General features: G+C 35.7%; 1 protein-coding gene across 5 annotated transcripts in view; it reads right to left on the bottom strand.

The window, feature by feature from the left end:
- dgkb (diacylglycerol kinase, beta) overlaps window positions 1-17,713 on the bottom strand; it is a 42,466-nt gene that overhangs the window by 10,503 nt on the left and 14,250 nt on the right. For all 5 annotated transcript variants that reach the window (XM_026282163.1, XM_026282164.1, XM_026282167.1 and 2 more), the window contains 2 exons: window positions 17,330-17,490; window positions 12,638-12,702 (listed from right to left, as the gene is read on the bottom strand). In XM_026282163.1, the coding sequence (XP_026137948.1) occupies window positions 12,638-12,702; window positions 17,330-17,490 (226 nt within the window). The remainder of the gene's footprint in view (window positions 1-12,637; window positions 12,703-17,329; window positions 17,491-17,713) is intronic.

The following is a 17,713-nucleotide window of genomic DNA, read 5'->3' as shown; positions in this document are numbered from 1 at the left end:
TGAATTAGATGAGAAATAAGCACAAGCAAGCACTGATTTTAAGCAAAAACTGTCCAAAACAGTTCTAAACGAATATGTAGTGGCATACTTGTAGTCGTGTGGTTTACTTGTGGATTATTGTGATATTTTTATGAGCTGTTGGTACGGCACCCATTCACTGCAGAGAATCCACTCGTGAGAAAGTGATGCACTGGAATTTTACATTTCTTCAAATCTGTTCTATTGAAGAAACAAACTACATCTCTACATCTCTACTCTATATCTACATCTGAGAGTGAGAACATTTTCAGTAAATTTTTATTTTTGATGAAGGACTAGACTGAGATAGTGTTTGTTAGCTTTTCAGCAATACTCTAAAAGAAGAAAAAGGTAAATGCATAAAAGCATTCTAAAGCATAATGCCGCGTTTCCACCGAAATTACCCGGAACATTTCTACCAGGAACTTTTTTTCCCAGGAACTTTTTTCCCCCCAGACCCGATGCTTTCTGCGTTTCCAACACGGTGTAAAGTACCGGGTAGATTAGGCAAATAGACTGGTGACGTAAATCTGCGCGTTTCTCAATACAAAGTACCGCTGATTTAAAAAAAATAAAAAAAAAAATAAAAAAAAATAAGGTACGCTGATTTTGGACGTGCATCATTCTCTCTATATGGCTCTGGGGAGTGTGATGTCTGCAACTACGCGAATCCTGTAATTTTCCTCTCTGTATATTTACAATAAAACGAAATAGGATATAAAATACCACTGCCTCCTTTGGTTTCATTTAAGCATAATAACAGCTGCATAAATGTACTTAGTTCAGGTATATGTGTATATGCAGCCATTACAATGAAACGAAATATTATATTATAATATTTTATTTTCATTTTCATTTTAACATATAGATAAATTGAATACAGACCAAAGAAAACCTGTTAGATTTACCCCGCAGCTGTTATGTTATGTTTAACCACTAAAGAGACATCAGAGCCAGCGGCACATATCAAAAGATCTGTCCGAGATGAGGCTGCTCACTGCGGATACATGAGGACTGAGCTTCCGCTGATCGAGTGGAGCTCACCGTCTACGAGATCGGCGAAATACATTTTTAAATAGGCACTGTCTTTATAAATAAACCATAGATTTGAGTTTTAAACAACTACATTCTCGCCTGAAATACTTTTAAAATTACATTTCATGACACAATAACAGTAATATTTGAAAATGATCCAAATAAATGGTGTTTGAACTCAACCAATGCTGCGTGAACTCAGATCGATTTGGCTACTGTTATTTTCCCCTCAGTATATTTACAATAAAACTAAATAGGATATAAAATACCACTGCCTCCTTTGGTTTTCATTTAAACATAATAACAGCTGCAGAAATGTACTTAGTTCAGGGATATGTGTAATGTTATATACATCCATTGCAATGAAACGAAATATTATATAGACTTGCTTTTTTTATTTTCATTTTAACATATAGATAAATTGAATACAGACCAAAGAAAACCTGTTAGATTTACCCCGCAGCTGAATTATATTTTATGTTTAACCACTGAAGAGACATCAAAGCCAGCGGCACATATCAGAAGATCTATCCGAGATGAGGCTGCTCTCTGCGGATACATGAGGACTGAGCTCCCGCTGATCGAGTGGAGCTTACCGTCTCTGATATCGGCGAAACACATTTTTAAATAGATAAGTCTTAAATAGTCTTTATAAATAAACCACAGATTTGAGTTTTAAACAACTACATTCTCGCCTGAAATACTTTTAAAATTACATTTCATGACACAATAACAGTAATATTTTGAAAAGTTTGATCCGAATAAATGGTGGTTGAACTCAACCAATGCTGCGTGAACTCAGAATCAGAATGTTTAGCGCCAAAGTCCCGCCCCCGAAAGTTCCGGAACTTTGAAAAAGTACCACCTCGCCAGCAGGGACTTTCTGAGGGGCATTTTTTTACCCAGAACTTTATTTAGTTCCTGGTTCCTGTGGTGGAAACACACCGAGTACCAGGCCAAAGTCCCTAGTTCCTGGGTAAAGTTCCTGCGGTGGAAACGCGGCTTTACAGTATCTTTCTAACATCAATCTGTACCTCTGTAATTAAAGGGGAGGTGAGAGGTATTTTTCACCTAATTTCACACAGAATGGATTAAATTAATATTAATGGCAGCAGCACTTCTTAAATGCCCATAACTTGAATCCGACCAAAGTCCTGGCATCAGTCACAAATTCCACAACAGATTATCAATCAGGGGTCCGTGGCGGGGGAAAAAACCTTTTAAAACACGCTGATGTGCAGAAACTGCGCAATAAAAAATGGCCCCCTCTTCACTGGATCCCTGCCCCAACAACCTGGATCTATTAGTATAAGCAGGACAACAATCGCTGAATTATTGATTTCCTTATTAGACTTTTTGTCAGGACCATTTAGTGATGTTAAAAATGAGCTTTCATTAGCCACTTGCAGGAGAACCTCACCGTCTTTGATTTATAATGTGCAACATGGTCAATATACAGCAGAAAGGATGAGAAAAACACGGCGCACACGCTGAGATCGGCCTCTGTATGTAACCACACACACCTCAAAGCACAGATTACATGGACACACACACTTCTACATAGTGACAGAAGCTGAAAACTCTCCTTCCATAGTATAGATTCTGGTCATACAGGATGTCTGGATTAACATATGGACCTTTCTGTTCGTTATGCATCTAGGTAGGACTGCTAATTAAAAAGACTTCTAATTAAAAGCTGCGTTAAAACCCAGAGCAGGATGTCTAGTGATGGTTTGATAGCATTTGTCATATTTTATCTAAATGCGAAGGGTAACAGACATAGGTATCTTCTCTTGTGCATAATTTGTAAACTCTTGTCTGGATCATACAGCCTTAAAAGTTACAAATAATGTAGTCTATAAGACTTCAAATTCTGAATTGGAATATAAATGGATGAGATTTTAGAATTTGAATTAAAAATAATGAATGAACAATTGAATAAATTAATAATTACTGAAAATGTAAAAACGAATATAAAATGTAAAAAAAAAAAAATAATTAGTGCTGTCAATCGAGTAAAAAAAAAAACTTAATTTTTTAAATACTTTTACATTGCAATAATGAACATTAAATTGAACATTTTTAGACTCCTTAATAAAACAATTGATCACATAAGCCCATTATAATCAATGTCATATTTAGTTACTTGTGCCCTTCAGCAAACTGAATAAAGTTATCAAACACTAAATTCGAAATTAAATATAGATGCATCCAACGGATGATATTGTCTGTATATTCTAAATGCGCAGGTGTCTGTTGCTTTAAATCCTCCAATGGATTCTGATTGGCTGTCAATGTTTTTTATTATTCATCAGCTGGAAAAAAATCATTCTGAAAGTGATCCCAACGATATCGCTTCTCTGTGCCTTTATTGTTATAGTTGTGGTGTGGACACTGCTATTCTTTAATATTCAGAACATTTTTTAGAAGTATATCTTTATCGTTATCTTTATAGTTATCGTGCTGGGTGTGAACAGGCCTTTAAACTGAAAACAATAATTGCCTGGATTAATGCGCAAATTTTGCCAGCACTAAAAATAATACATAAATTCTTTAACATTAAAAAAGTAACTACTAAATAAAAACTACTAAATAAAAAAAAATACAATAAAAAAAATCAGAATATCAATATTGTTGAGATTTCATAATAGTTATGAGATTTAAAACAATTTAAAGAGAAAAAAAAGAGAAAAAAGCATAAAATAAAGTACAATAAAATAAAAGAGAAAAAATGAATAAAATAAAAGAATGAAGTAAAGACTAAATAGAATATAGTTGTCTAATTACTGAAGTTTTGGGGTTTATAACACACTGCAGATCTCAGATTGTATCTTTTTAGACATTTTCTGATTTCCAGTATTGCAGACATTTGAGCAAAAGATCAGGATAGATTGAGCCACGATGGCTCCTTAGTCGATTCCCTCCACTTAACCTAACAAGAGTGCTAAAGCGACAAATCAAGCCGATCCCTTTGCTCATTAGGTAATTAGGAGCATCTCATCTCTTCAATCGGATTCCCATCTGTTCCGTTCCCTTTCACCGACGCACACAAGTAGAGCTGATAGACGGGGTCACAGCTGCACTAAAGACTGAGGGAAAGATCCATGTACACACTAGGAGCGGTGGAATGAAATTTTGGATTATTCTTTCATGGAAACAGAATTTAAGTGTACTTGAAGTACCAAAAATGTACATAAATAGTCTATTGTGTGTATTCCCAGTGCTACCAGACAAGGACTTGAGGCAAAGTGTCACGGTGGTGCTGTCGACCTGAGGCGACTCTGCCTTTCGCCACTTTCTGCTGCGTCTGAGGAAGGCAAACATGGTCTGGTCATTGATTTTTTTCTTTGACACCTAATCTAACCTGCAGTGATGTACGACCTCATTCTCACACTAATTTCTTCTTTATCAGAGGTGATAAATATCACATTGATATAACTAGCTCTGTCAGGACTGCTCCGATGCACTGGTTTGCAGAACATGACACTACAAGAAGAAGAGCAGAGAGAGGAAGAGAGAGGTGTTCCTTGTAACAAAACCGTAACCCTAAGTATAGCACAGTTATTTTAGCATCACTGAGATACGAGTTTAAGTTTTTAATAATAATTTGAATTAGTTATCATTTTTAGTTAAGTTAAAGTTGTAGCAGTTTAGTTGTGTGTTCTTGTCATTTTTATTAACTTGACCATTACCGTGTTTATATATCAGACGTTAATTGTTTTTATATAATGGTTTGAAATCATTTTGACCAGTAGCGTGTGTGTGTGTGTATATAAATAAAGAGAGAGAGAGAGAAATATATATGAAATAAAACTAAACAAAACAAAATACTATATATATTCAATATCTGGAAAAGCATGAATGAAAAAATATATTGTAATTATAGATGTATAATTCCTCATTTTGTTATTTTTCTAAAGTAGGTATACCTTGAGGACAAAGCAATCCCAGAATACATTGCAACAAGCTTAGTGAAAATACAAAATTGCAATGCATTTAGCAGTTACCTTTGTAATATTGAAAACAAGTTGAGTCTATCATACTGAGGACTAATGTCTGAAAAAAAAAATATGAAAATGATGATAAAACTATGATTTTAATCATGCAAAATTTTTAAAAATTGATGTAAAAGTAAATCATACTGTGCAAGACAATGCCACACCAGACCCACATGCCTGATGTAACATTTTGAAATTCAAAATTAAACCTAAAACCTACTTAACGACTAAGTTTAAAAGTTTAGTGTGTGCATTTTGGAGTGAAACACTTGAATGTGTAAATATAGGCCTGTATGGTGAAGTAGGCTCTCCTGACTCAGGGTGATGGTTAATGGCTGGAGAGTGTGAAGGAGGAGAGGTTCCCTGACAGCTGGCAGCCCTGCAGGAGTCAGTGGCTCCACATGGGGCTGTAGCTACTGAAGAGGTTGCCGTGAAGGCGGAGGAGAACTCAGCAGGGGAAGCAGGCCTTTCTAGTACCACTGGGTTTTATCTGACTCGCCGTACTGGTCAGAGACGAAGTGCACATCAGCAAACATGTACTATAGCTTAACAACAGCTCAGCGTAATCTGTGGTCATGATACCCAACAGTCATCAGTGCACGTGTATGCACTCAAGTCTTTTGTACAGTAAGGGCTTCCCTGTGGAATTCTGTTCCAGTGTGGATGGGGAATGTTTCACAGGCCCTGCAGATGGAGACCAGCATCTGCCAACTGAGTCTAAGAGATGCAACACAGGTAATCAGATGACAGCAAGTCCTGGCATGTCTACAACATGAATGAACTGAGACTAAACCATCCAGGATCTGGCCAATGGCCATTGATCTGAAATCAAACACAACAGGGTCTTCCAGTGAGCCCACTAATTAAAGGCACATTGTCAGGATTAAAACCTTTTATAAATTAAATGATTTTGTAAATGCTACTGTAAGACATTATTTAATAAGTGTTCACTTTAAAATTATCATTTACTTAGCCTCATGCTATTTAAATTCTATATGCCTTTACACAATTTTTTGTTGTTGTTGTTGTTGAAAGAAATTTATATTTTTATTTAGAAAAGATGCAATTAATTGATGAAAAGTGACTTTAAATGCATTAAAAGTGTTGTCAAACATAGCAAATCAACATATTTTAGAATGATTTCTGAAGGACACTGAAGACTGGAGTAATGATGCTGAAAATGTAGCTTTCATCACAGGAATAAATTACACTTTGAATATATTAAAATAGTAAATATGTATTCTTAATTGTAATAATATTTCACAACATATCTGTTTTACTGTATTTTTAATCAAAAAGTAAAAGTTCATAAAAAAGTATCATAAAAATATCATAAAAGTGCATTTTGTACACTATGTAATACATACTCAGATTACTTTTAAATCTAATTTAATTTAGCGTTTTATAACACAAGAGGAATTAAATCATACAGGATTGAAACTACATGAGGTTTAAGAAATGATGATTTCATTTTGATTTTGAATGAACTATTACTTTAAGAGTTGAAACATTCAGCAGAGACAATTGCAAGTCAAACAAACTAGTAAATGCAGGGCTGAAACCATTAACTATTGAGGAGGACAGTTTTTTGTTTCATACATATGGGTTTTTCAGTAATTGATTCTGAACCATTCCTTCTCTATGGTGTGACTTTTTGTTGTTGTTGTTGTTTTATAAGTGTTGACATGATATGATTGTGCAAGGTGTGAGATCTTCTACTAACATTCAGTATGTAAAGTGGCGAACATCAGGTGGAGTCATCTGCTATTTCTGTATGTACGCAGTGTGTGAACATGAGGAGGTGGAGCAGGGAGGGGGCTGAAAGTCCAGCAGGGATGGAGACAGTGCCACAGGTGAGATCTCAATAAATTACACTCTGAAGTGGTTATTAATTATAGATGACATCCCAGTCAGACCAGCCATTTCATTTGAAATGAGGAGCAGTGTGCATAGCGGTGCTGCCCAGGGCTCTGCTGGGATGGTTTATGTATATATATGTGTGTGTGTGTGTGTGTGTGTGTGAGAGAGAGAGAGACAGTGAGAGCAGTGGGTCAAACAGTCTTAGCTCTTGCAATAGCTTTTTGATGAGGACCCTCATTACACTAAACGGCCCTCTATGGTTCAGCCTCCCTCCGACTCAAGGAAAGGTTAAACAAAGAATAATTAAAGAAGAGCGCCTCAGGCTGAGCTTGTCACCCTTGAGGCGATACTCTGGTCAGCAGTAGGCTGTTTCAAAGACGGCTCAATAGAGCTCAAGTACTCCTAGTCAGTATCATGTGGCTGAAATAAATGGCACATTAATGACACTTTCATTTCAACAATTAACAACTAAAATCCTTGAAATAGAAAAATATCTAGTTAAAGATTCAGTAAGTTTACAGTTACAGTTTTTTTTTTTTAAGTCTTTTATGCTCGCTAAAGTTGCATTTATTTGATAAAAAATACAGTAAAAACTGATGTAGTACATCTGTAATTACATTTATATGGTCTTAAACCAATCCATAACAGCAAACCTGTCCCTAACCTCACTGTGCCCCACCACAATAGCAGCAAAAAGTTGTTTTGCAATACAATATGATTTATTTTAAGTACCTAGCAGTTAAGGCCACCTAATATAAAGTGTGACCTTTATTTTTGTGGAAACCATTTTTTTTTTCTTCAGGATTCAAAAAGGAAGTTCAAAAGAAAAGAAATTCATTTTGAAAGGTACATTTTTTCTATATTGACAAAAAAATTAAAAAAATGTAAATTCCATTTTTAAACATGAAAGTAAAAAGGCAAATATATGAACAGCTGTTGCAAATCCATTTGTAGTGTCCATGGGGGTGGGGGGGGGGGCACACATGAGATCATAATGATCAAAAAGATTTGGGGGTTTAAATATTAATTTAAAATTAATTCATTTAAAGGCTTAAGTAAATAAACATACACAGTCACACATCCATTCATGTTCATCTGCCATATGTCTATTTCCACCTTGATGTCATGAATAGCTCTTATTGTTATTATCATAAAAACTCAATAAATTCATATGAGCATCAAACATTTTAAGAGGCTTTAAAATGCTATTTGTTTATTTATTTATTTATTTGTGTTTTATTTATATGACAGTGATGGCTAATTTCAATTTAACACAATTTTACTATAGTATTTTGGTGTAAAACACGGCTCCGGAACATGTGGTACAGTATTTTTGTAGGCAATAACCACAAGGCCACAGACTCTACACATAACACTAAGTTCACAAAACAAAGACAACCGAGACATGTTTTTTTCTCCTTTTTCGCATCGTCTTGAAGACAGAGATTATCTTGGAAGCGCATGAACGATCAGTGACGAGAGAGAGAGTGTACTTTAACGAGTCCGTGTGACGCTGCCACACTGATTGTCTGCTTTTAATCCTCGACCTCATTATCACCCTCTGGTCTTACTCCAGCAGTAAATTAATCTATCTGCAAAGTGTCAAATCTTCTCACCTTCCTCCTGGTAATCACCCGAGGTGCAAATAAAACCAGGGAGCCGTGTTCGCTCAAGACCCCGCGTCCGTTATCAACGAGAAGATTCCGTGTTATAATTAAAAACCAATTGGCCATTGTTGGGTTGCTCATTAAGCCGATCAAATATTTGTGTCTTCACTAAGGTCAACGCAATGACATATGAGAACTGGGAAAAATGTTAGAGATTCGAAAAGTTGCACAGAGAAAACAGTCAAAAAGTCATTAAAAATATGCTAATTTTAACGCTACACCATTTTAAGAAGGAAAGACTGTAAGTAGTAACAAACAAAGCACAGTCAAAAAAACAAGTTAAACAGTCAACACTGATACCTTTCTTAAGGCTTAAAAGAATAGTTCACCCTAAAAATGAAAGTTTGCAGAATATTTATTCACCATGAAACTATCCGAGATGAGTTTATTTCTTTATTGGAAAAGCTTTGGAGAAATGGATCCTCTGCAGTGAATGGGTGCCATCAGAACGAGAGTCCAAACAGCTGATTGAAACATCACTATTATCCACAAGTCACTCATACGACTCCAGTTCATGAATTAACTTGTTGTGAAAAGCTGTGTGTTTGTAATAAACAAATCCATCATCAAGCCCCTTTTGTTTCTGGCTAAAATACAAGTCCTCTATCCATAATATTGCTTTCTCCAGTTAAAAAGTCTGAATCAGGTTAGAAACATGCCGTGAAAACAGTCCAAAACACTTCTAAACAAATATGATTTTGATGTGAGAGGATAAGAGATTATGGACTTTTTTTTTTTACAGAAGAAGCATAATTATACATTATGGACTGTTATTTTAGAATAGTATCATTGGAATTTTTTTAATTAAAACAACTTTTCACTTCACAAGTTGGACTGGAGTGGTGTGGATAACTTGTGGATTACTGTGATGTTTTTATCAGCTGTTTGGACGGCACCCATTCACTGCAGAGTATCTGTTGGTGAGCAAGTGAAGTAAAGCTAAATTTCTCTGAATCTGGTCTGATTTATTTCTATTAATTGTGCCCAAATGTTTAATTGTGCTCAAAGGATTATTGTGCTCAATTGCTTAATTCATGATGGCAGTGTAATTCATTTAATCTAACAGAATTCTGAAAATGTATCTTTAAAAGCACCATGTTAAACTGCAAAAGGCCCTGTTTCACAGAACGACCCCTGGGTTAAGATGTGTCAGTTTTAATACAAAAACCCTCCAGTACTATTAACTGCAAGCGAGATATGCATGGCCTTCACTAATATGATGATTTATTAAAACAGCTATATATTTGTAAAAGATAAAGGTTCCTAGAAAAATCCAACAAAAAAAAGAGTCTGCAATACCTTCCTACATCATACATTATTGAGGAAGAAAAGATACTATGTAATAGAAAGATCTAAACCCATTCTCTCATGTGAATTATTTATCAAACTCAAATAACAGATGGTATAATTTTCTTAAAATATCTTAATCATTATTCAAAAGACAGAGTGGTATAAAACAGTTCCTGTACACATGCTTTTGTGTGATCAGAATACGCTTTGATTCTTTATGCGTCCCACACGGATCTGAATCAACATCAACACAGTCCTATAAACAAAGGCATTTGCGTCTTCTGACTCCTGACCAATCCTTAATTCCTGAAATTAAAATGTTATCTGCTCACCAGGTTTGAAATATAGGACTGCACGTACAAAGTATAATTATCATTTGATTATTAAAAGACTCTCCTGAAGGTCTTGTGTCATCACGGTGATGGAAAAATGATGTCAAACTACCCAAGCAAATTCAATTACCCAACCAATTACTCGGCTGCGTTCGTACTGACTTACTGGGACATTAATATTAATGGGAGCATAGATATCAAATTTGCTCATCATTAGAAGGTGCACACATTGTGGGCTAATCACAGATGTTCCACATCACTCAGATCCTTTCAGCAAAGAATAAAACACTCCAGCACAAAGGAGCACCTACATCTGTTGCTCAGCTATTTAGAAAAGTCCTCAAAGAACAGGATTTTATTAAGTAAATCATTTTTGCAAATGAGTAAACTCGGATCACAACATTACTCCAGTAGCAATATAGAATAAAGTAAAGGTGAAGTGTATCATTTCTGTTACACTGGCATGACTAAATGCAAATGCAAAGTAATAAACATTTCCAAACAGGTTTCCTGGTCATCTATTGGTCAGACAAACAGAAAGTCCCACCCTAAACTCATGCCATTGGTTGAGCGAGTTTTGTTGTGTCAGGTAAATGTTTTAAAAGCACCACAGCGGGGATTTAATTTCAGGAAAGCCAACCTATAAATAATTTTTTTATGTAGTTGCATCTGAATATTAAGCCTTTAAAAAACATCTGTAAATATATAATATTAAACATCAAAAAATATATAATATTCATTTTATGAGTGATTTTGATGAGTGGTTTTAAAACAGTGTTATATTTGTTTTATTACAGTGATTATATTACATTTTCTTGTAGGGGTGGAGATGTTATTCTTGACAACTAATAAAAATATTATATGTGTGTGTGTACTGTAATGCAATAATATAGAATTAGGAAGGATCAATCAATTATGAATAAGCCTGTATGCAGTGCGTGCTACAAAAATCAACACTTTGTCTTTTTTATATACAGTATTTTAGAGATGCTTGTATTAGGGGTGTCCCCGACTAAGGATTTTCTTAGTCGAATCGTAATTTTCGAATCTTGCCGATAGTCGATTGATCATTGAATCATATGTTCAGGGGCGGGGCAAAATACATTACCAAGAGTCAAGTCAGACATTCGACACACACAGGGAAAATGTGTTATAGACGTCTCGCAGATACAAAAATAATATTTTATGTTTTGATGTACAGGCTGTGACAGTAGCCAGTTATTAATGTTCTCTATTTCTGTTTTGAGCTTCGCGAGCTGAAGATGACCAGTATAATGAAGCAATCCATAACAGGTTTTTAATCAATGGGATTTCACTCATCATTGACTGTATGTGAAATCAGACATTTAAGCACACCCATATAGCCATATAGCATAATCATAACACCTCTGCGACTGTGAGATTGGTAGTCGAATCAGGCTCCTCGAAAAATAGTAATGAATTAAAAAGTAAAATATATTATAATATCTATCTATCTGTCATATTTATATATCTGTAATCATATAGTATCAGATATTGTTCTGATATATATATATATATATATATATATATATATATATATATATATATATATACACACACACACACACACACACACAGTACAGACCAAAAGTTTGGACACATCTTCTCATTCAAAGAGCTTTCTTTATTTTCATGACTATGAAAGAGAGTCACACTGAAGGCATCGAGGGCTATTTGACCAAGAATGAGAGTGATGGGGTGCTGCGGCAGATGACCTGGCCTCCACAGTCACCGGACCTGAACCCAATCCAGATGGTTTAGGGGTGAGCTGGACCACAGACAGAAGGCAAAAGGGCCAACAAGTGCTAAGCATCTCTCGGGGAACTCCTTCAAGACTGTTGGAAAGACCATTTCAGGTGACTACCTCTTGAAGCTCATCAAGAGAATGCCAAGAGTGTGCAAAGCAGTAATCAAAGCAAAAGGTGGCTACTTTGAAGAACCTACAATATGACATATTTTCAGTTGTTTCACACTTTTTTGTTTTATAATTCCATATATAATTCCACATGTGTTAATTCATAGTTTTGATGCCTTCAGTGTGAATGTACAATTTTCATAGTCATGAAAATAAAGAAAACTCTTTGAATGAGAAGGTATGTCCAAACTTTTGGTCTGTACTGTATATACAGTATATATAGTATCAGATCAAGTTTTGGGAATCCTTGATAATGCAGTCCCACATCATCATCTAATTTTAGAGAATAAAGTGAAAGTGAAATAAAGTCTAAAAGCATGGCAGAAGTTTCAAAGACACACCTGAGGGGGGAAGGAGAGTTATCAGGGCATTAACTCACTGTAAACCCAGCAGACACACTGGCGAGCTTACAGATTGAGATGACAGCCAAAACAGTGGGAGTTAAGATTCAGTGTTGGTGAAGTGTTTGGTGTTAACACAGAGATAGAGAGCGAGTGGTACCTGCTGTTAAACCTTTCTGGATGTTTCTCTCTCATAATGTGGAATCGATGAGCAATGGATGCATCCTGCAAAAAGGAGAAAAAAGCTAATCAGATCAGGTTTTTATGCACACCGATACACCATCATCGCTGTTTCGCGAGCCTCTGACAATGGGTCGTTAGGAGCCTTTGACGTATTACACTCGTGCATCAGATTCTCTCATCATCCTCTGTGCATCTGGGTCTTAAAATCTTGAATTTGTCAAAACAGCTGTGTGAAGATGAAAAGACAACAGATTGAGGATTGTATTGAATAGTTTCATGATGGTTTTATCACGGACCATTAGCTATAAACAAAAGCCCCACAACAGAGATGTCGCAGACAGAGACGTGTTTATTTTAAAACCAGATGAATGTATTTTAAAACCAGACAAAACTCTGACGACAAAAACTAAATTCCTTCCCCCACGCCGAGCTCCAATTACGGGCCTGATCGCCCTTCCACACGACTGGAAACAAGTTTCAGCTCCATGCATATTTATGTGTGTTAACAGATAAGGTGTTTGCGATTCTTTGCTAGGGTTCTAGCCAACGAAGATGAGTATTGACAAGAGGACTGAACACGTGGTTCAGGCTAATTAATCGCACACACAGACAGGATGCTACAGCTCAGCTGGCGCCCATCACAGGTATCCTGACATCTGGGGTTAGAGGTTTAGATGCACTCGTGTGCGCTCTGTTTGCATGTGTTTTTGTGTACTGTAAATGTTCTGTTGCTATGGTGATGTATAGAGATGGTGGTTGAAATGTAAAGTGGCTTTATGTCCTGATTGAGAAATGTAGATTCTGAAGGCCTGGCCATTTGTAAGGACGAACAGGAGACGCATGACAAATGTGACACTTTCATACACAATACAGAAGATATGCATTCTTCATTCAGCAGAATTTCACAGATTGCCCCCCCCCCATTATCAGCAAAAAATAAAAATTGTTCTGACATATTATGAAGATGAATACAGGCAAAAGTGGCACATTTTCAGATAATTAGTCTGTTACACCAAATTATTTAAAAAAAAAAAAGTAAAACATCTATGAAGCACATGAAAATGGAACGAATATTGAAATAGAATGAACAGAAACCAGAAAACAGAAATGAATGTCTCACCACGTTCTCAAAAAAAAAAAAAAAAAAAAAAATTCGAAAGTTTGGGCACCCCTTGCAGAATCTGTGAAAATATGAGTGCCCAAACTATTGAGCCCCACTGTATATATATATAAAATAAAAGTTTGGCTTCTAAGCTGAAATTGTTATAATACTTTTTTCTTCTAAGTAGAAGAATATATTTTCTTTATTAGATAGTTGAAATGTATTAGATTTTTTTTTTTTAAATCAGTCAGGATCTATTATTATTATTATTATATTGGTTGATTTAAAAAATAATTATCTTTTATGCCCATACCTTTTCAGAAAAAAAAATCTTGATTTTTAATACGTGCCAGTTCTGTTGAATCATCAAAGCAAATTAGCAATATTAATTAAGGATTATAGAAAATAAATATATATTACTGATAAAACTAAATGTAAAATAAATGCTAAAACATTTGAGAAGTAAACAATAAATAAAGTTGTCATTTCTCATTTTTATTTATTTTCTAGTTGAAGTACTAAAATAACAAAAACTAAACAAACTAAACATTTAAACTATATAGACATTTTAAAAAGACTAATAAAAATTAAACAAAATTACTAAAACTTTAAAAGCAAAATGAAAGGAAAGATATACAAATAAAATCTCATTCTAAATACTAACAAAACAACAAAAGTACACTGAAATACCAGTGTATGGAGACCACTAAAAATTTTTCCACAAACAGGTCATTTCCACCTGACTAGATATATTCGGGGGAAATAAAGTATGAGTGAACTTGGGTGTGCTCAAACAGAGATTAAAAAACTTGCTGAAACTTTCTTCTTCCTCCAGGAGGCGCCTCCCTATCTTTTCCCCCAAGCCCCAAACACACTGTTAGGACCATTTGTGAAACCACCTCCACTCAGAAGACCCCCTGCTAGCTCACCGCTGAAAAAAAATCTAGTGCAAGCCAAAAAAATCAATTCCTTTACTGTTGACATCTTTTAAACCCGCTGTTAGTTGCAGAGCAAAGGGAGGCCCGGGGTCCCACCAGTCTTGGTTTTCTTCAACCAAGAACAAGAAGAAAGGTAAAATGACAGGTGTATCTAAAAGATTGTATTGCTCTCTTCTTACAAACTGCACAATAAATAAAAACACGAGAGCAAAGGCATAGTCTCCCCTCGGCCTGGCTCTGGTTTGATGCCCGGCGCTGAAACAAGGAGCTTTCAGAGACGTCATCGTATCCGGCATCCATGACAGAGAGAGAGAGAGAGAGAGAGAGAGCAGATTTCCTTTCATTGACTCTAAAGTCAAAGTTGCAGCAGTCAGTCACTTGCTATCTTTCATCTGCCGTTGTCCACCCCTCCCCGATAATTACCACTGCAAAACTCTCGTGACCAAATTAATAAAGGGACATGTGTAATGTTCTCTCATAGTTCACCATTTAGTCCAATTATGGCTTGTCCAGGCAGATGATGTGCCTTCAGCGGGAGAGTAATGACTTTGACATGAGCGCGGGTCATTAGGAAACAGACTACATTATCTTAGGCGATCCTGTGTGATTAGGGACTGTCTCTAGCTTCTGGCTCTGACCGAAATGATAACACCCCCTGTCTAACGGAGAGGGATATTTCAACTTTGGTATTTAAATGGTACCTAATTACCCAAAATATCACTTGACAGGGTGATCAGTCAGCGAGACAAGCGTTAATATGAAGAACAGCTTTGATTTGAGGGGGTTTTGTTGATGCGTTGCATTGTTTTACCAATCCCGTTGGTCTTTGGATTTAAATCTGACTGATTTTATATCTTGCCGCATTTCTTCTAGGCTGTTTATCTGCACTCGCTATGAGAAATACATTTTTGCTTTTGCTTTTTGAAGTGAGAAGTTTTCTTTTGACAGAGTTTGTGCGGGTCTCAAACACTCTGAGTGCTAAAAACCTTTTAACATCTTCAACTGAAGCAGGAAGTCTTACATTCATTTAATTTCATTAAATGTTAAATCCAATTCATTATTTTGTATTTTGTCTAGTTTTCCAGTACAAATATCTAAACATCCTTAAATCAAGATACTTGAGATGCAATATAAAGATATGAAGTTTTGATTTTTCTAAAAAATATATCAAAATTAAGTGTTTTTACGCTTGAAACAATAAAAAATACCTGCTAATGTGGTCAGAAAAATAACTGTGTTTTTCCTAGACTTTTTGGCAGGCACTTGTTATTGCTTTAGTCATTTATTGAATTTATTTGGTGTTTGTTTCTATTTATTTTTTCTATTTTCTTTAGATGATCTTTAAAAAGTCTTTAAATTCCCCTTTAAAAAAAAGCAGTGGAAACCCTATCGTTTATACTGCCAGGTTTCAAATATGGTCAATGATGCATATTCTGAGTTCATGTTAACTTAGACCTAAAAGTTAAGGTTTTTTAGAAGCTGTGATATAGATTTTGATGTAAATGTCTTAAATTAGCCCTTTCTGTTAATGTTCTTGCACCATCTTGTCTGGCAACAGCTGCATTTGTTGGCTGTTTAGTTCCTAGAGTTCATATACATAATTACGGAAGACATTGTTTTTCATTTGCATAATCTGCAAAGTAATTATGAGCACGACTTGCTCTGTAATCTCTATTGGTTTTCACTTGTTTTCAAAAGGAATTTGTGTTTTCATTTTGTGTTTTCTTGTAAAATATCACTTGATCCCACTGAGATTTGCACTTCTGTATAATCCAAACAAACAACTACATTTCACAACACATTGAAAATTTCATTTCATTAACACAGTACTAAATATACTGCAGCTGAATAATTAATGAGACATAGATCGATTTATTTATAAATCAATTGACATTTTTTTACACACAACTATATATATATATATACTGTATGTGTCTATCTCTCTGTCTATCCATTAAAGACTTGTTTTATGTAAAGGTGAACATGGGACTGAATGTTTCATAAATCAATACTTAAAGCCATCCATTCCCTTATTAACAAGATGACACTGACTAACATTTGTCCAAGCATGTCTCCCTCATTACATTTTCTTTTTTTTTAAAGATGTGTACAAATCTAAAATAAAACAGAGCCGTCAAACCTGTAAATGTCAATTACCGTATTTCCCTTGACATTTCTGGATAATGGCTGACATGCGGTCGCCGTAATAAGCATCATTAGATTTCAGACGGCCCGAGAAGCATCAACACACGCCGTGTTTGATCGTCGTTCGGGAAGACGAGAGCCGTGTAACGTCTACGGCATATTTCATTGTCAATTGGCAAGCTTCGCTCCTCACCGCAGTGATGAGGGACGGTTTTGTTAATGTAATAGATGCTCTTGGCATTTCAAAAAGCACTCAGCCCTCTTGATTAGCTCATTTAGTCTTATTACTTAGGGGCCTTATTCACTTCTTCATTCATAAACTCCACTCACAGTCATCACATTCTGTATCACGGTTAGTAGACCAGACTAGCACATCGGCCAGATGTGGATATGCATGTCTCTCTGTTTAAAGAGAGAGGGAAAGAGTGGAAGTATGTGGACAGCCTCAGGGTCTCTACATGCAACTTTTATTGTTCAGACTCACCACGCCAATAGAGAAGTAATTGTTCAAGATGCTATACGGGACTGGATCTCCTCTTTCATCTTTGTCTACAGGAGTGATGTCAATCTTCCACCTGTCCAGCATCACTTCAGTACTGTTCTCAATGTCCTTGAGAATCTCCAAAAGACTTTGTCCGTCGTAGCCTGAAAGCCAACATTACAAATAACTCCACTGAGGTGTTTCGGGTTTGGATTCATTGTGCTCCAGCTATTTATAGACAAGGAACTGACGTTTTTGTAACATTTAGATCTAAGTAGTTTTGAATGAGTAAAAAAACTACAGTGATAATATGTGATAAGTTTTCCAGTGTGGCTCGCGGTGTGGATTTAGGCTTCAGGATTCACACGAAATCTCATTTACAGCATC

Source organism: Carassius auratus, chromosome 15 (assembly GCF_003368295.1).
Source record: "Carassius auratus strain Wakin chromosome 15, ASM336829v1, whole genome shotgun sequence".
NCBI classification, from domain to species: domain Eukaryota; kingdom Metazoa; phylum Chordata; class Actinopteri; order Cypriniformes; family Cyprinidae; genus Carassius; species Carassius auratus.
The sequence above is the reverse complement of the archived record's forward strand: the minus strand, read 5'-3'. Positions and strand labels throughout refer to the sequence as shown.